General features: G+C 38.1%; 1 protein-coding gene across 5 annotated transcripts in view; it reads right to left on the minus strand.

Annotated features, from left to right (window-relative positions):
- Positions 1–2,903: 2,903 nt before the first annotated feature.
- SGCG (sarcoglycan gamma) overlaps positions 2,904–21,012 on the minus strand; it is a 114,629-nt gene continuing 96,520 nt past the window's right edge. For 4 of the 5 annotated variants that reach the window (XM_037001921.2, XM_037001922.2, XM_073226923.1 and 1 more), the window contains exons 6-8: positions 17,995–18,067; positions 6,000–6,123; positions 2,904–3,688 (exon numbers count right to left, since the gene is read on the minus strand). In XM_037001921.2, the coding sequence (XP_036857816.2) occupies positions 3,515–3,688; positions 6,000–6,123; positions 17,995–18,067 (371 nt within the window). In that variant the 3' untranslated portion in view covers positions 2,904–3,514. Of the gene's footprint in view, positions 3,689–5,999; positions 6,124–16,517; positions 17,887–17,994; positions 18,068–21,012 lie in introns of those variants that run through there. The other variant, XM_037001924.2, reaches the window with a different exon arrangement.

Consider the following 21,012-nt stretch of genomic DNA (forward strand, 5'->3'; position numbering starts at 1 on the left):
GCTTGACAACGCTGTTGGTAAAGTGTTTAATGAATAAAAAGTTGACAGGTCTGACTTGGGGATGTGTGGGATTTTCTTCCACTGGTGCCAGTTGACATTTTCTGTACTCCAAATGTTTCATAGATGTTGAGGATAAAATCTGTAGTGCTGGTAGAAAAGAGCAATTACGCGAGAGTTTAGTCTTGTACCGATCAGGGTTCTGCCAGAGAAACAACAACCAGTCTGAGATATGCACATAGTGACTGTGAAGAGATCTATTCCCAGGACTTGACTCGGGATTGTGGCTGGTGAGTCTGCAGTCCACGTGGCAGGCCTACACCGCAGGCCGGAAACGCGGCAGGGGCAGGAGCTGCAGTCCACAGCTAGAGTTTCCTACAACTTTGGCTTCTTAAGGTTCCCCCCCACCCCCCATTTACTTCGCTCTAACACATATGGCCTAAGGTAGTGTCATTCATTCATTCATTGGAAAACACCCGTCCTGAGTGCGCTGTGCAGGCCTTGCCAGGATGGAGGCACAGAGGGGACAGTGCCCCCTGGCGGCTGGTTTCCGTCACCCACAGACCAGAGAACTGTCTACTTAACATCGTGAACCTAGTCTGCTTGTAAACCAAAGCCAGATTGTTATTTTTTTTACTTTGAAATAATAATTATGTGTTTAAACTTTATGCTTCTTTCTCTTAAGAGTTGGTGAGTGGCTTGGGAGGTACCCCGGTGTGCTCTGAATATGAAAGCCCTGGGGGCTAAGAGGACAGAATTGGAGTTGCGCCGTCTATCTGTTTAGAAATCCGCCTTCTACCCTGCAGTGCCCTTAGAGTCTCTGGTTCCATCTGCCTGTTTACAATTGATACAAAGTTTATTTGGTTTCCAAACCAAAGCAGGTTTGAAGTGGAATTCAAAATATGGAGAAAACTGCTGAAGCCGAGTAAGGAGCAATATAAATCAGGGAAGGAAGGGGACAAAAAACTATAAAAAGCAGACACATCCTAACAGCTGCGGTGAGAGGGGCGGTGCCCTTTCAGAGCAGCTCCTGCCCCAATGCACCGTCTCCCGAGGAGACGGACACAGCGGGCGGGTCGGTGGGCGGGGGCTGGGGTGTGGGGGAGGGGAGGTCCTGAGCCTGTGCCGCCCACCCTCCCTTTCACTCGGAATGGGGGATGGGGCTGCCTGCAGGACAGGTGCCTCGCCCACCCTGCCCTCCTGAGCTGTGGGTGCTTGGAGCCTGTGGTTCTGCCCCCACCCGAGGGGACTGTGTGTTATTCAGCTGTTAAATCTTAAAAGTCCTTTTTGCTGCAATCAAACTTATTTACTATTAAGGCTGATTGATATTTTGACCTTCATCTTTTTAACTCTTGTCTGCTCAGTCGGTGAGGAAATTGGAAAACGGGTATCTTTTGAGGTTGCTCGACTATCAACCCTCAGTGGTCTATAACCACTTGGTACATAGGAGTTATCAGTGTCTGTATCTCATTAGGTATGTTCATAATCAAGACCTCGGATCATTAAAGAAAACTTAAATTACATACAGCCTATCTCAATGTTTTGAGTCTAACAACTGGTAACTTCCTTATCACTTGGAGAATGCAGCTATCTAACAACTTTCATGACGATTCCATATAAGAAAGGAGCAAAAAGTTCTAATTTACATCTTTTATTGAAGAGATTTTATTCTCCTACTTTCTCCTTGATTCTTTTTTTTTTTTTTACCTTCATTTATCATCTAAGAACCACTTTTTGGGGGCAGTACTATAAGAGTCAAGCTATTTTATGAATATCCCATGTGATCCTGTGTTATGTCAAGCAGGCTGGAGGACACTTTTGCATAAAAAAAGTTATTTAGTCAAGCAGGCTGGAAGACTTTTTTGCATAAACATGGAACAGGAGAGCAAATATGACAAAGAAGTGTCAATACTATTTACTGTGAGAGTAGAAATGCAGATGCAAGAAAGCAGACGATTTAAAAAATGAGGACCTAACTAAATGTAAAAGGTGACCACTAATTTATAATTTAAAAGAACCCAACCCCTTGAAACTTTGGAAGCATTATTTTTAGAGTTGAGTTTGCTCTTCATTGCTTAAAAAGCACCATATTTTTATTTTGTGATTTCAAGTGTTTTGCATACGTGAGATTTAAAAATCGAGGAGTCATAAGTGGGCTACACTGTTAAACGAACACCTTTTCCAAACAGCATTAGAAATAAAGAGTTCACTTTTCTACTTTCTCTCGGTTCTGAAACTAGAATCTGAACTTATGTTTATAGTTGTAAATCCTATAATTTGAAAGTTGCAGTGCTGTTGGGCCCACCATATCTTGAGCTGTTCGGAGATTCTAATTATTACAACTGCTAAAACAAAAGCAAAGCAAACCACCCACCACCCTTTGTGATGAAGGGCATTTCACAAAGCGAGTGAGTGGCTTACACAAAACGAACCTGTTTTCACAGGGTCAGTGTATCCTATTTGATTAACAGCAACTTCTACAACCAATTGGTACTATACATATTTTCACACACTGAGAGTCAGGTGTTAGGAAGTTATATCCAGCCTTTTATCTATTGTGTAGGGTTAGCCACACAGGCGGGCAGCTTTGGGTCCCACCACCTACTAGCGGTTTGATCTTGCTGGTGGAAAACCCTTTGGATTGTAGCTTCCTTACTTGTCAAGGTAACTGTGAATTCCATCTACACAGTTACCAGGTGGATGGAATGAGACAACATATCAGAACTTTTTGAAGTAAAAACAGCTGTTCAAACGTAGGGTCACATTTTAATTTAATATTTCAAAAGATACTATTATGACCTTGTGACTTGTCCCATCTGAACTTTTTGGTATCACCAGTAACTTGGGAAAAATAATACCTACCTGAAATAATTCTGAGGATTAAAGAAAGTAAGACATTCAAGCTATGAAGTTTGTGAAAAATGTAGTCTTATTTTTATTGCTCTTTGACTATAAAGAAAGCGTGATTAATGTTGTGTAATTTATTTAGTACATATTGAAAATCAGATCAACCTCAAAATTGCTTCAAAACCCGAAGATTGTCTTGTAAAACCTAACACACTGCATTAAAAGTGAAGAGAGAACTTAAAGGTTTGAGCAATATAGTGGAGACGCCTCATAGAACTTTGGGGGCATTTTAGTATTTACTGATGCTACTTGAATGGGAAGTTTGATATCCACAGTTCAACATCATAAATTCTACTTGGCCATTCTACATTGCATTTAGATTGACTATCTGTGAAAAATGAAAAGTCATAATGGTTCTGATGGAAATCTAGTGGAATCTGCAGAATCTTTGATATCTGACTTTTTTTGTCTAATATCCACATGCTATTTTGAGATCACGTAGTTTCATCTGAACACTTGGTTACTTTTTTCTTTCTGGGTTCCTTTTGAAGACGTGTCCCCCGCCTTCCCATCCGCCACCTTGGTTTCACAGCATGTCGCATCTGAAGGCTTGAGGTGGGCACTTTGAATCACTGAAAGGAAGCAGGCACCCCACGGAAATGCAGGTGCTTCAGAGGCAGATGTGACTGTGTTCGTGGCATGTTGTACCCACGCCAGCCACAGACAGGTAAAGCTTCCCATCCGGACACACACAGATCTCATAGAGTCTCTGTGAGCTGCCAGCAGGCCCCTGTGTGCCCTGAGCCAACTTGGGTAAACACACAGTGCCAGCATCGAGTACAAGCTGTTTGGGAGAAAATGAACAATGAAAGCAGGAATGAGCATAGTAAGCAAGAAATTCATACTCTCAAAATGTTCCAAACAAATTATTTTTCCTCTGGGTAGAAAATGAAATAGCCACCTGGCTTAATTCAAGTCATATTACAATTACCTGATTCTTTCAAAGCCTGCTTCTCTTTTACGTTCAGGCAGGGCTGTCACACTTGGAGGGAAGTCATTTTTTCCTCCACCCAGTGTGCTAACTGAGCCAGGAAAACTTAGGATGCTACCCTAAAAATACCTTTCAGAATTATTTGACAATAGAATTTCTTGGCTGATTCACATTTATCTTGTGATCTACTGTGATTTTATGCTGGATCATCTTCTCTTCCCCATGAGGATATAGTACAAGCCATAAGAATAGATCCGTCTAAATTTTTATCTGTAAATGTTGGAATTTCTCCTGATTTATTTTCCTATGAGAGGCAATTAGATAAATCTTATTAGCTATCACCCATTTTCCTAATTTTAAAAATATCATTTGAAACTCTGCTACCTTCTGTGAGGTGTGGAAAAGCAGGAGACACACAAACTAAAGTCAACTAAATCAAAATGAAAGCCACTGGATTTTTTGTTTCTATTATAGTTTACTTGGATTGAAGTGCAAATAAATGGCCATTGATAGAGATTTGGACATCTTTTTGATAATCTAAGGAAATAAGGATTGTGGTACTGAGCAGCCACCCTTACCCATTGTGGGACCCTCACTTGGTAGAAGGAATTAAAGTGTATGTGGTCAGGCCTCACGCTCTTCCTAGCCCACACGGTCAGATGGGGCCTTTATTTTACATAGCTGTCATCTGTGAGCGCCACTCTTTCAATAAGCTCATGTTCACAGTCTGTGTCCCCCTCCGGAATGATCAGTGGCACCACAGACCACGCTTTACCGCCGTGGCCTGGAACACTGTCAGAGTAAAACAAGTCAATGGCTATTCCTTTTTCCAAGCAGAGCCCATGTAGGTTATTGTCCAGTGCTTTGGGGTCTGTGTGTACTTGCTGTTCCCTAACGTGATGGCTTCTCCTCTCCTTCTGGTGACTAATTGGTCCATTTTTTTTTCCAGTCATTACTTTTTTCCTGCTTTTCCAGCAAACTTATCACTGGTAGTTCCCCTACCACTTCCTTGCTCACCGTCATTTGCCTTTTTGGGAGTATTTTGTGGGAAGCCAGACACCTTTGCACTTTGAGGTGGCTTCCCAGCAATAACGAATAGCAACTGTAACTGGGGGTCAGGCTTTGTGCTACTTGTGAAACATGACACCTAATTCACAGAAATAAGTAGTAGTTCAACATTAAAGTCAGTGTAAAGTTTTTCAAGGCAACACATTTTAAGTTTATACTGACAATTGTCAGTTTTGCATTGGCGAACATGTATAATAAGGGTTTAGTTAGATTCTAAAATTCTGGATTTCCACTTTTGCTTTTATCTGCTCCTGGCAGCATAACTTTTTAAGTTTGCAGGGGCTGCTCCAGACAATTTTTATATTCCGCTAGCAGGCTGCCACTGGCCGCTCCCTCCACACTTGCTGCCTCAACTACCCTTTCCTCTTAATATTAACTTAAAATGTTGTCACCCATTTTACCACACTGGTGTCTAATAACCCAGTGACATAGTTAAGCAGATATCCCTTCCCTACTCAGCAAATGAGAAGATAGGCCCAGAGACAAGTCTAATGTTCATGAATTCAGGTATGTAGGTAGGGAGTCGGTCTAATGCTAGAACAATCAGTGTTGAGTAGCACGTGCTTCAGCAGCTCAGGATGACTTTGGCTTATGTCAGTGATGTTTTATTTCTGGACTTGAAGTTCTGGATTTTGTCCTTGTTGTAGCTGGTTTTTAAAACTCTTTTCATATTTACTTTTCATTAAACATGGTGGTAGCTGCACCATGCTCTTGGTGAGAACAGAAGACAGGTGTCATTTGCAGGGAGGTCCTAGTGACAGCTGTACTGAGGGAAGTGGGATCACTAGGAAATGCAGAATGGATATTCTCCGTGAGATCTGAAATCTGTAGTGGTTTTTCAAAGCTAAATATAACAAGAGACTTGGTAGCACATACACCAGTCCAAGAAAGCTGTCTGGATCCAATATGGAATTATGGGCCTCTTGGCCTTCTTTCTATGCTCAATTTCCTTTGCCTTCTTTTTACATTGTTTGCTTTATGCCTTTCATAACACACTACCGCCTGTTCACAAATGACCATAAATTTAATATACTGATAACTTAATGGGCATGAGTATCATCAAGACATCAATAGGAGCCTGACCCACTGAACTCACCATTCCGTCACTACTATGAAAAATGATATCCATTTGAGAAAGGGCCTCGATTTTCCCAGCATGAGCTTTAATATGAACGCCTTTTGGGGCATCCATGCTTAGACTTCGTGTGGGGGATTCTAACCTGAAATGAGGGAAAGAAACCAAGAAAAAAAAGTATTAAAAAAAGCTACCCAAGAATCCCTCAATGAATGACTTAGCATAGAAAATAAACTAAGGTAGACAGTATCTTCATGTCATTTATGTCCTTCTTGTACATATATTGTAAATTATTCATTGATAAATCCAGAAATAATGTTCAGAAAAGAAGTTAACTTCCCGTCAGTGACAGTCAGTGAAATTAGTGTCATCTAAAAACATAAAAACTTGAGCCAGCCCCATGGTATGCAGTAGTTTCAGACGGCATGGTCAGGCACTCTGGCATGGCTTACTGGAAGAAAACGCTATTTGGGAATAACTTGGTAAAATGATTTTTTTTTTTTTTTTTTAGTTAAAACACAAAGTTGTTAGGGAAAAAGGCAAATTTAAGGGCAAAGATTTCTTTTGGAAAAATACTGAGCTGATGAAGTTGATAGAATCAGGACTGGCCTAAGCTGACTTTGTTTTTGTAAGATTTATCAGAATCTCTGTGACCCAGTAAAATGTGTACAGAACTAGGAATATGTGGACCAGAAAAATTCTCTAATTTGCCTCTGCCAAAGATTGGATTCCCTACACAGTACAACGTGATCACTTGAAAAGGTTTTCAGCGGCTCCAACACAACTCAACTCAACCCAAAAGTTTGAAAGGCCGATTAATTGAAATGTTTGAAGATGGATGAGGGACAGAGAATAGAATAGAAAATGACCTGTAACCCTCCACTGGAGAGCAAGATTAGGGCAGAGGGCGGGTAAGAGGAGAAAGGGGATGGCTCAAGAACAGAGAAGCACCCTGATCACAAATTTGCATTTGAACCAACTGAGTATTTGATAGACTGTTAAGTCAGGTGGGTTGCTGCCTTTAATTGGCGAGTGTTTTGTCTACCACTATCTGTTGTAGAAAACAAAGTTTCATTTTCATATGTACATCTCTGTGTAAAATTTGTCTGTTACACATTTTGAAATACTGCGTATGAGAAAACACTTAGAGATATCTATGGCATTTATTGGTCAAATTCTGTTGGGCTTAGGTTATGGGGAGACATTGGTATCTCAAGATGAGCTCGGTCTGCTGCTTGCCGGCCTGTTTTGCTATTTTGACCTCTGCTAATTGCCTACATTTTTCCTGCCTGGATTGATAGAAAGAAAGAGGGAGTCGAAGGGGACAGAAAGGAAGAAAGGAGACCAGCCCTCTGTAGAGACCTGGTCCGTTTCAGGCAGACCACCTGATCTAAGGACCCTAGTAAAAGTACATCGGTTTCAAAGATCAATTATCTAACAACAAAATGACCTCAACAGGACTAATTACTAGTTTTCAACCGTATTATATTATGATGCTTCGAGGAAAGCAAACTTCTTGCCCTTTGCATCTTTTCTAGCCTTGGGGATGAAATATTTCCCTTCCACACAAGTTAAGACACATGTTACCAAAAACCTGAAAGTAGAATGCTGTTAAATATACATTTCCACAAACACGTTCAACAGTCGGATATGAAAGAACTTAATTTTCTTCTGTCTTTGGTTGTATTTTAGTTTGTTACTTAGATATCTACCCTTTTCTTCAAATATGTGATTATATGAATATTTACTCAGGACGTATATGAAGAGCAAAAAGTTTTGGACACTATCACAGTCCACAAATAAATAAAAAAACAAAGAATAAATAAAAAATAAATAAATAAATTTATTTAAATAATTTTAATTTAAATAAAAATAAATAAGCTGTATTTATATATGTGTATATGTACATATGTATCTTCACACACACATGTGCATGTATACATACATAATTTGTGTTATAAAAATACAATTAAGATAATTTGGTTGCAGAAACAGGTGAGCTTTAAGTTGTGTTCCTTTTTAAATAAATATAAGTAAAATTCAGTAATTTCCCAAAGCTTTGCCCATATTCATTTTTCATTGAGTTTGTAGAATGTGACTCATCGATCAATCGTTTATGATCTTAGTGTTTATTGTTTGTCATTTTAGTGCTATTCAGAAAAGGGGAAAGTTATGGATACTGTTTCAACTTTAAGCTCTTTCAGGCTTAGACCCAAATTTTGTAAATAGGCTGAGAGACCAGGAAGCGTAAATACAAATGTGATCAGACCACAGATCCTGGAGGCAGCACTGGCCAGGTCGTGGGAGATCTGGACCAGATTGGCCTCTAGACTGTGCTGACTACTCGAATGTGTTACCTGTATTGGTCTTTGATCTAAAAGTGGTGGGAAGTAATGTATGCATTCATTTAACACTTATTAAGTGCCTATTATGTGCTCTTCTGGGTCTGCAGGGCAAAGGTGGCCAACAAGGCAGAGAAGTTTCTGCCCTTAGGAACCTGATGTTTAAGCAGCTTAATGGACTTAAGCAGAGGAATGGTGATATTCAATTTTGGTTTTAAAATTATCACTCTGAAGAGTCTGGTCAAGCCAGATGAGCAGATGCAGAGCCCCACTGCCCCTCCCCTGCTCTCAGCACGCGCGCGCGCGCGCGCGCGCGCGCACACACACACACACACACACACACACACACGGCCAGTGTTGAGTGGGAGTTGAAAGTGTGTAGCCCATGGAGGTAATGGGCAGATACATGCTTTGAAGGCCAGTATTTTAAATCTATAGGGAAAGAGTTGTGGCCAACTGCTGGGGGAGCGAGAGTTGGAAAAGGGCTCCCTGCATACAGACAGGAATTCAAACACAACATAGTCACAACCCCAAAGCAGGCTGCTCCTTCTGTGATGTGACTGGAAACAGTCATAAACCATGCCTTAGTGTGGAACCCAAGTCCACATGATTCAGGCCTTGTATAAGACCCAAGCTGGGACATACATGTGAAAGCAGGTTTCAGAACAGAGACCCCTGCAGGATCCGGGCAGAAGTGAATGTGAAACTGACATTAAAAGCAATTGCAAGACAGTCTCATGACAGCAGCTCCCAGAGGAAGAGCAAAGCGGATGCTCACTCACACAGAATGTTCAAGCCACATGAGAGAATCTACCCACATGAGGAGCTGGGGATAGCAGAGCAGTCAGAAAGGGACTAAAGCAAAACTAAAGTGTTCAAAGAGATGAATTAATAACACCCATGGAACAAGACCAGAATAGAAAAGATTTAAAAGCCAGGTATGTGGAAATTCAAGTAATAAAATTAAACTCTTCTGGCAGACTCACTAGTACACATGACACATATGAAAAAATATTAGGATATTGGAATGTAGACTTGGTAATTCAGTGGGCAAAAAAGAAAAGTAAAACCTAAAATCTAAAAGGCAAGTGGGGGGGGAAGGAGACTTCCTGTAGGAGGCAGGAATCACAGCAGAGGGCCGTGCACAAAGGTTCTTGACCTCCTTTTATGTCAAGGACCGCGCATTTTGGCACTCTGCTGAAGTCTGAATTTAATGTTTTTAAATTCAATGTTTCTCAACAAAGAACATAGAATTTCAAAGGGAACTAGTAACTTTTAAATACAAGTGTAGAAATACCTTTAAATATGTGATAGTGATTTATGAGCTTATTTAGTAATGCATTAAATAAGGTCTAGGCACAGGTGTTGTAATTTCAAAGCAGTAAACAGCATGTAAAGTATTTTGAGAGACTTGTTATAACTTTTATGTGATACAAACATATCTGTGGCTTCCGCAGGTGAGGTTTGTTACTTTGCACAGTGAAAGGAATGCTAGATGTCAACTGCAAGTCAGTGAAAATGAAGAATTTCTTTTCCACATTCAAATTCATTAACCTACTAAATTCCATTCCTGGACCCCCAAGGGATCCGCAGACCACAAGTTAAGAGCTCCTGTCCTCCAGATGATGAGGCACAGATACAAGTAGGTAATGGCTAATAATCTTTTGGAACTGAAAAATACCAGGAGTACCTAAACTTGAAGACGTATACCGACACCCAAGTATGAACAAAGCATATCCAACACCCATACACTCCATGCAGAAACTGCAAAGCATCAGGATTAATGAGAAAGTCTTGAAAGTATTCAGAATGAAGATCACATTGCTTACAAAGAACCCAAAGTAATGAATAATATCTTTAAAATGCTGATATGAAACTACTGTTAGCCTAAAATTATATTCTATCTTAGCTTTCATTCAACTAAGAAGGAACTAGATATTTCAGGCTTAGAGGGAAAGTTTACTACTATCTATATAGACCCTCACTGAAAAAAGTATACTTGTGGAAATTAAAACCAGAAAAAAAAGAGTATTTTGCATGAAGCCATGGTGGACATTAGAAAAATCAGTAAACTACATTAGTAAAGCTTTGCATGAAAAAAATAAAGGGGATGAGTAAAAGCAAAGTTGAATTAACTTCCTAAATTTTTTTTTTAACTTGGGAAGAGAATGATAAACTTAATTTATCTCCTCGCATATAAAGTAAAGAAAAATCATTTAAAAGAATAAAAATAGAAACTTTAGAAGGAAATATGATGCACAGAATAAGGAAAAATTTATTAACCCAACAAAGGGTCAGAAAAAGAAAGAAAAACAGTAAATAAAACATAAAATAATAGAAATATGTCAAATAAATCAGTGATCATAATAAATATAAATGGTTAAATTCACCTATTAAAACCTACAGGGGGTGAAAAGAAAATCTCATATCAAGAAATTTAATTCCTAAAGAAACAACTGAAACACAAAGCTGCAAAAATACTGAGAATACAGTGTTTTAGGAAAAGGTAAATCAGTGCAAAAGAAAGTAAAAACAGGTATAGTAATATTAAAATCAGACAAAGTAGGAGCAATGACTTCGTGATTAAAAGGAACAGTTCCCAAGATGAGTTAGCATGGACTTGCATACATCTTAGAATTAATACAAAAGGAAAAATCAGCAATATAAAAGTTACAGTGGGGGTTTTAATAAAACTCACTGAGAAGCTGATAGGCACAGAAGACAAATCTAAGTATATAGAAGATACCAACAATGTAACTCTGGCCCAGTAGTCATATATATAGTCATATATATGTATGTTGTATACACACACACACACACATACACACACACACCTTACATTAAGGCAACAGAGAACATATTTGCCATAGAGTTTAGGAATAACTCTATGCCCCTAATTTTGAAATCTCGAGTGACAAGGAAAAGTGTATAGCAAGAAATAAAGAACCAAAATGGTCTTAAGAAATAGAAAACTCCAAGAGAGGAACTTTACATTAAAGAAGTTAAATCAGTAGTGAAAGAAATCCCACTTCCCTCAAGCCACTGTTTCTTTAATTTCACAGATGAGTTTACCAAGACTTCAATTGCTCTTACAGTTTCAAACAGTAGAGAAAAGATAGCTAGGAAATTTAAATGGACCTTTCCTAAACTGATAATAGATAGTTACCAAAAACCTATAGCAGACATAATTTTACTTGGAAACTTGAGAAGCATTTTTCAAAGCCAGAAAGTAGACACAGATGTCTGTCATCTCTTACTCTTCAACCTTTACTGAAGGCCCCAGCCAAAGCAATAAAACAAGGATATGAGAAATGTAATCATTAAAAAAGATGATTTTTAAATATATTTACTACTTTTGTGTAAAATCCAATAGGTTTAAAAGTCAAAATATTAGAATTAATGAAAAGGTTCAGCAAAACTGCTTACTTAAAACTATCATGCAAAAATCTATAATTATCTATTTGAAAATGTAACAGAAAAAGAATTCATTTTCAATAGAATTAACTATGAGCAATCTAGTAATGAATTCTAATAACAATAGACCGAAACTCAATGGAGAGTATCACAAAATAATACTGTAGGGTCTAAAGGAAGAACTATGTGAATGGAGAGATATATTTATGGATGAGAAAATTCATTATTTCAAAAATAAGAATTCTCTCTCAAATTTAGTGTAATTCCCACTAAAAATCCAATAGAATTTTTCATGAAACATGAACAACTGCTCATAAAATATGTATGGGAAAATGAAAGTCTAAAAATCCCTAGACAATTATCTAAGGAGAGAATAGCAAGAAGGCGTGGTTGGGGGCTTGCCTTAGCAGATGCAAATTCCTTTGAATAGCTCTAAGGGAGATACTGGTTTGGGAAGAAAATGACAGAACAGACCAGAATAGAGAGCCTATTAAAAATACCCCTACGACAAAAGCAGCATTACAAATTAGCAAGGTATGGGTTGACTTTTGAGACAACTGTTTAATCATTTGGAAAAGAAGATAAAATTATTTGCCTACTTTACACCCCACATGAAAAACAAATTCCAGTTGGATTAAAGCCTAAATATGGAAAACAAGTGTTTCTAAAACATCTCATTCCCTCCTCAGTGGTCAAGCGGTGTTTTCAAACACATCCAAGTTCCTAAAGGTTTATTTTCAGAGAATACCACAAGGATAAACTAAATTTCATACTGACCACATATTTCCAAGGTAAAATTCAGTATCTATGAACATATGATTAGTAAGTGAAGTGTTCATAAGCTTGACAATCCACTGCTCATCAGACTTGACCAGCATTCAGCTCTGAGGGTCATATTTATGAAGATCTGGATATGGGTTTACTTTATATTCTCACTGCTATAACTAATATTTTGTACATAAGAAATGTGTTTTGGTTCTAAAAGCTTAAAAAGTTTGTATTTTGTTTTATTAATGAACTAAGCAAAGACATTTTGTTGGTCATATTTGTATTACAAGTATATTTTAATAATAGTTACATGTTCACTTGTGATAATTATTATGATTTATGATGACCATAACATTTAAAATAGTCAATTGTTTCACTTGAACTTGTAGAAAATATACATTTAAAGGTCGATAGAGTTCGACACTTACTTATATTAATATTATTGCTCTTGATTTGTTCTCACATGCATCCTTACTGACTTCAGTTATTTTCATTTGAGTTAAATAGTCCAGCATAACAACTTAGAAGAAAAATCATACAGTTCCATAGAACGTGTCTTCTAAAAAGATGCATAACATGACATAATTTTAAGTACTGCTCACCCTCAATGCTGGCACCATCCCAAAATCATCCAAATTACTCCTGTGATATCGTTATTTCTGAAATATTTGCTTCTATTTTGAAAATATATATAATTTGTCTAATTTATGAAAACTATAAAATCATCTTCCAGTCCATTAAGGCTCCTCACAGATGGAGTGCTTACAATCTCGGAAGTCTAGAGGGGGCAGAATGTCATTGCAATGAGTGGAAATTTGTGAAAGATTATATTGCATTACAGGATAACTAATGTCACTTGGATAAGATGGCTATGCTCAAGCCATCTGTGCCTGATTTGATTTTTCTGTGGGAGCCTAAGACTTTTAATTACCACAGGAGTCAGTGAACTGTAAAATTTAGATTATCTTTAAGAAGTCCATTTTAGGACCTTTGTTTAGTGCCTTAATTCTTAAAAGAATTAAGTTTCTATTTGTTAAGAGTAAAAGTTAAATCTTAAATAAATTCATTTAAGCTAAAAGAAAACTAGAACCAATATATTTGTAAGCTTTTCCTGGAAGAACAACTTAAAAGTTTCTATTTGGAGTATTCATCTCGTACATCCGTATTTCACATTTCTGACTTCACAACACTTTACATAACAGCCCAGGAGCTGGAGGCGTCATTGATGAATTCTTGCTGTTCTCTTATTGGATGAAACTTTGGATTATTCAAACTCTTTTAAACTGTTATTTATTATTTATTTATAAATATAATATTTATTATAAAAAATATAAACATTTATTATTTTTTCTTTTTGATATATGATTTCTTTCCTCTTTCTTGGAATTGCTAGAATTGGTAAATAAGCCACATCCTGAATTGTCAGTTACCAGGAGGCATAAACTACTTTCATTGTTTAAGGTAAATAGACTGGAGAGAGTAACCGTGGTAAGAGAAAGACGACCCTGTGGATTGAGGGGTGTGGTCGTGCACACTGTGTTAGATCAAGTCAATGCCTCACTTGTTCGTCATGCGTTTACAGGTATCAATTTTATCAATGAGTTGTTTAAAAAGGCTTTGAAACAGAAGGAATTTAAAAAAATTCCTAAGAGACTATTTTCAGACCACTCTACATATATATTTGAAACCAAGATTAAATGAATAATTTCTAGGGAAATACAGTTGATAAAGATTGGCCCCTATTAAAGGTAGAAAGTTTAAATAGACAAATTTCCATAAAAGAAGAAATGAACTATTATGGAACTATGCTTAAAAAATTCATGAGGCTCATATGGTTCCAGGGAGAATTCTACCAAACTTTTAGAGACCAGAATATTCCAATGGTCCACAAAATATTTCAGGACATTGAAAATCAGGGAAAGCTTTCCAACTTTGGAGGCTTGAAAAACAGTGTTACCTAAAATTTACAAAGATAGCACACGAAAAAGAAAAAGTTACAGACCAACATTACATATGTATACAAATGTGAAGGCTCTAGATAAATTGTTAGCAAATAGAATTGAACACTATTTTAAGAAAATAATATACCATGCCACAACAGAATTTATTCCAGGAATGCAATATTCAATATTAGAAAACACATTAATATGATCACTATATATTAGTGTATCTAAGGGACATACATATGACAATCTCCATAGGTGCAAAGAGCCTTTGATAAAATTCAACACCTACTGAACACAGAATAGCAATTGATATTTACTTTCTTTTTAAAACACACATTAATATTATCTTACTTAATGGAGAAACATTAAGGCATTTCCATTCAGACAGGGAAAAGGCAAGGATGTATACTATCTCCATTTTTAAAAAACATTTTAATGAGGATATTGGGAAATGCAATTAGATAAGGGGAATTAGAGACATAGAGTTGGAAATAAGGTGTAAAATTACATCAATTTGCAGATGATATGAGAGTGTACCTGCACAATCCTGGTGAACCAATGATCAAACTGACTTAATAAAAAGTCAGTAAGGCAGATGACATAAAATTAACATACAGAAATCAGTCGCCCTCATATACAAAACAATATGTTATTAGAGGATATAACTGTAGAAAAAAACTATACTTACCACAGCAACAAAAAAGATGAGCTAAAATGCCTAGCAATAAACTTAACACGAAATGTGAAAAATGTATACAAAGGAAACATATAAATATACTTGAAAAGTACAAAAATAGATTTTAACAAATGGAAAGATTTCTATGCTCTTGGGTAAATAATTAACACTGTACAAATGTCAGTTTTCCCTAAGTTAATTTATAAATTTAACATAATCCTAATAAAAGAATAAGCTGTTTTTGAACTAGACCATTTAACACTCAAGTTTATATGGAAAAAAAAACAAGAATAGACAGAGGGTGCGTTTGTGTATGTATGTGATTAGTCCTGCCAGACATTACAATATCTTCTAAAGCCTATTTAATTAACAAGGTTGGTATACTGGTATTAGAGTAGGTAAATAGCTTGATATAAGCAGGGAAAGCGATGGGGACTTCGGTGGGAAGGTTGCTTACATTCTGCACATTCTGTGCACGCCGTTACTGCAGGATGGGGAATAAGGGTAGAGATAACAGACTGGCCAACATTGGCTGCTTCCAACATGGAGGAGAAGTTGACTCTGACTTCACCTCCAAACACATTATACACTTATTAACACAGTAAAATTCATGACCCTCCAGCATTAACATAGTAGAAATCATGCTTCCTCACACCATGACAGTTCCCAGGAGAACCAAATACAGTCAAAAAAACCCACACCTGATGGACGTGAGGGCGGAGCAAGCCCCAACTCTGCGAGGACCCCACCTGTTCCCTTTGAAACCTAATCTCACTTAGTGAATATTCATCTCCCTTCATATAAAAAAGATTTCCTATTGTTCTTTAGCTGCTACCCTCTCTGGGTCTGCCCACGCCCCAACTCTCAGGTGTATACTTTTGTCTTTCTCTGAACTTTATTCTCCAAATAAAATCTTAATGCTCAATGGCTTTTTGCATCTGTTCTTGAATTCTTTCTTGCAATGAGACCAAGGACCCATTTCTAGTAACACTGGCACTTCAGTAGACAGACTAGGGGAATAGGGTAAGACCCACGTGCACAGAGACAGATGATAAAGGTTGTATTTCAGATCGTAGCAGCAAAGGCACAATTTTCAATGACCTGATTGTTGTCTCCTCTGGTTGACCAGTTGGAACAGGTAAGATGAGACTTAGACCTCATGCCTTCTATCTCATACAAGGATAAACTAAATGGATCAGGGATCTAGCTGTAAATGATGAAGCCACACAAGAAATGTATCTGACAACCTCTTCTTTCTGTAGGGTAAGTCTTTCAAATTATGGTTTAAAATCCAGATGTAATAAAAGAAATGATTAATAAACATTTTGAATACATAAACATTATAAATAAATGTAATAGGGAAAACGTTAATAGTCATAATATATATATATATATATTTTTTAATCTCCACAAATCCATTTAAAAAAGCAATTAAAGATGCAAAAGAGATGGAGTCAATTCACAGAAGAAGCAACCTTAACAAAATACAAATAGTGAAAAGGGCTTAGTGACACTAATCATAGGGAAATAAAACATAAAATAATACAATATACCACTCATCAGAATGAAAAAGAACATTAAGCCTGACAATGTCAAATACTGGTACAAGTATGAGGAAAGAAATTCTTACACTGTTCACAGAATTATAAACAAGCATAAGAACAAGACGAACATTGGTCAGGTATGGTAAAGCTGAACATGTTCATATCTGAAACTCACACATTCTAAAATTTGGTAGAATAGAAAGAGCAATATTCTCATAATAGTCCTAAAAGAATTTTGAAAACCTTTACACCCATTCACATTTTTAAGTTAACTGGGGGTCAGGGAATGGGGAGTTATTTAATAAGGACAGTGTCAGTTTTGCAAAATGGAGACATCTGGTGGTGATGGCTGCACAACAGTGTGACTCTACTTAACACTTTGACTGTACACTTAAAAGGGTTAACATGTTAAATTTTACGTTATGTGTATTTTACCACAATTGAGAAGATTTACCAAAGATTTCCAATTTTTTTTCAAATATGGATTTATTGTGCACTTGGTTTTATAATTCCCTTTGCCCTACTAACAGTGCACATATTTCAGAAAATTTAATGTAAATTGACATTTCTAAGAGTGCCTTCTGCAACTTGCAAGCCCACACAGGGCAACATTCTCTTTCACAAAAAGGTGCAAAAGTTTTGCCTGGTCTGCACATGTAGCGATTGGTAGTATAACATGAATACGTTAATGTCCCGTGCTAAAATTGTGGAAAATGTCAGGAAATTTATGCTGATGCTTTTCAGGGAACTATGTTGAGTCTGTGAAGTACATGAGTCATAATTCCCCATCAGGGAAACTAAAACTCCAGGGATGGTGGGACATTCAGGGTCTCCGAGGGAAAGAGGGATCTCCAGTCAGATGGGACAACTCCCAGAGAAGTAGGGGCTGGGGAACAGGTCAGGCTGCAGAACCAGCCTGGGTCTAGCTCACAGGGGTCCACCAGTGCCCAAGCAGTGCTGTTCACCTTCCGACCACTGACTCAAGATCAATGAAACATTTTAAGTAGTTCCATGTAGCACACTCTGATTTCAGTGTGAAGGGCAGATGAAGGAGGAAGAGCTGGAGGCAGGAACAGGCATTGGAAGAGGGCAGAACCTGAGCTGAAACAGGGAGCAGGGCGAGGACAGGACCTGCAGCTCGGGGCCAGTGAGGGTGGACAACCAGTAGGACTTGTTATTGCCTCTGGATCTTACAAGCGATGACTAGCTACAAGCAGGCTGTCATGGGAATAAAGACAACTGATCAGGTAATGACTGCTAAATATTCTAGCTCATAGCCAGGTGCGTTCTAGAAGAGAGCTTGTTTCTATTTGAACAGATCCTTACCTCAGCTCCTGAAATGGGTCGGCACTTAGAAGAGGCGTCTCCACTGAATGTTCAAAAAGAGCCCCTTCAGGCCCTAAACCAAACCAAACAGGCGTCATTTTACAAAGGTGAAAGAAATCAAACATTTAGTCTATATATATAAGCACAGGTAGATTCTCATCTTGGTTGCTGCATTTGTGCAGATGTTCAAGTTGTTGGGAAAAGGAACTAGACCCAACTGCCTCTCTACTTTTCTGAGCATACCATGCTGTCACTAGGTTCTTATAAACAAAATAATGGTTTTTAAAGCAATTACAAATATTCAGGCTTATTTTAAACCTGGAGAGCAGCATTTTCTCCCAAATTGAAAACGAAGTAATTTCTTTTAAGAGTGGCATAACTACATAGGTTTTAGTTTGTAGAAATTTGAGTAATTCTTTAGATTTTATGTGTAAAAGTTGCATCTTGTGAGTGTGTCTTAAGGCATATCATCAGGATGTGTCTACAAAAATTTTTTAATTTTCTAATTTCTAGGAGTCAGTGTGTTTTGTCATTTCATTGCTCTGAGAACCTAATTGTATGCAAGACATTTGGTTCAGATGCAGACATGCAGAGATGCACGGATAGAAGTAGTGTGCACTTTAACATATCCTCACTTGTTTAATGCTCAGAGACCAAGACAGATAAGATTACCTTCCCATTTTCCTGAGTAGGAAACTGAAGAACAGAAAGCTTAATTAACTTGCCTAGAGCTAGACAGTGAGTGGCAGGGCTGTGCTTTGAATCCAAAGCCTTCATCTGTACGCTATAGGGCTTCTCATACATAGTAATAAATACTACATGGTATGATAAAGTAATGTGCCCGTAGCAGTTACTGGCAATCTTGGGGGTCATCAATAGGGAAGAATTATTTTAAGGCATCAGGGAAGACTTGATATAGTAAAATGCAGTTGGTCTGATTCTTAAAATAAATAGACATTTGTGAATATACGGAGGTTGTGGGCAACGATTTTCAAGGTCAACAGCTCAGCAGCAGGAAAATGAGACTGGTGTATAGAAATGAATGAATAATTCAGTTTACTACAAAAGTAAAGGATTCAACATAGAAATACAAATTTATTTTCCTTATTGTATTTAAAATATTTATCCTCTTGAATTTTATGGGCATATGCACAGATTCATGTGGTACCACATTGCCTGCATCCTTTCTCATGAGGCTCTACCTGGGTAGAGGCGGTGCCTAACCGAGGCCCCACCTGCTTCTTAGACCTCTCCCACTTCTCAGGCCAATCCCCTTCTTAGGGTCCGCCCCTGGCTTAGACCCAACCCCAAGCTTGCAGTCTGCATCTGCAGTGTCCAAACACAGGTTTCTCCTGCTATTTAAAAGCAGAGCATTCCGATGACACCTTTTGTTAAGTGGAAATAGGTAAAGTGAAGTCTCCCCAGGTCTCGGAAAAGTGGAGTCAAGCTACTTCGCTTTTACAGAAGACCTACATTAGAACCTATTCGGATTTCCCTTTTAAGGAAAAAAACATTACCATGCTAATGTAGGAAAGTAAAATCAAAAAGGCAAAAAAACCAAAACATAAAAATTTCAGTCTTATAATGTTAACTTTTATATTTTTTAAAGAATATGTCACTGAGAATCGATCTGGTAAATGGTCTGGTCATTTCTACTAATATCATTAGTATTTGCATAACACCATTCTTTTCTTCTAGTTCTTAGAACAATTTATGATGAAAGATATTCATGTGAAGATCTCTAGTTAGATTGTGGTACAAGGAGAACTGAAATGGTGATAAAGGCAGTTGAAGAGTTCTTGCATGGGGCCCCGCAATCACAGAGTTCACGGACGGGCCCAACACTTGGGGGGGAAATTGCTCCAAGTCGTCCCATTTTCCCAACACACGCCATGTGGAGTTCAATATTAATACTTCTGTTCAAACAGTGGGTTGAAAAGCCCAGGCATTTGTTTTTGTTTTTACATCTACATTCATACTGTTTATTAAGATTAATTCCAACATTCATTGAGTATTTATAGACCAAAGTGGGCTTTTCAAGTGATGCAAAAAGATTTGTTTCTCCTTTTCCAGCCGGACTCCCACAGGATGTCTCCATTGCCCCCACTGTCTGTTCTCTGCCCCCACTTCAGACTGCCTTGTGCCTTAGCACCTCAGTGAGAGTGTGCTTGTCAAGACGACAGTGGCCTCCAGGAGGGCAAAGTCAGGCAGTTTCTGTCCTCCTCTTTCCTGGACCCAAATTCTGGGAACACAATCCCTTGTGCCACCAGGAAAAGGGCTCTTGTGACGCGCCTCCCGCCACAGTGTCTGTCTGTCTGTCTGTCTCTCTCTCTCCCTTGATGGCTGCTCCTCCTTTACCTGGGCTCAGATGCTGGGATCGCTCAGAACGCAGGTGAGATGCCTGCATTTCTATCCCTCGACAGGACATGCGCCTTGAGCAGCACACAGGTAGCTCGCATATCCAATAGCTGACTTGACAGATCCATGGGTTGTTTCACAGTTATCTTCAATTTATGTATCTTAAACATTAATTGTCTAGTGTCTCTGCCTTGCTGATGTTTATTCTTCACCTTCCCAGCCTTCTCCAGTACCTAGAGTGTAATGTCATCACCCAGAAACAAATATATTTTCATCTTTGCTTCCCTCCCTTGATGCCTGTCACTCATTTTATCCATGGCAAGTCTGTCTATGTCAGCTCTTAATTTGGAGTCATTAGCTCCCCTCTTTGACCACTGCCATCACCTGACCCAGGCCACCATTGGCTGTTGCCTGTACTGCAATTAACATTCTCCTAACTGGTCTATTGTTCCCATTCTTTCCTCCAGATAACTCTTTTAACCCTTATAATGGTTATACGGATCTTAAAATGGTTAACAAATCAAGGAGTTCCCCTTCAAAACAACTTAAGGCCTTTCCCTTGCATTGAAAACAAATCCCAAGTCCTTAGAATGACCACCAAGTCCCCGTGTTATCTGTTCCTTTTCTATTTGCCCTTTTACCAGGCTTGCTTTGGATCCA

Source organism: Manis javanica, chromosome 1 (assembly GCF_040802235.1).
Source record: "Manis javanica isolate MJ-LG chromosome 1, MJ_LKY, whole genome shotgun sequence".
NCBI lineage: Eukaryota > Metazoa > Chordata > Mammalia > Pholidota > Manidae > Manis > Manis javanica.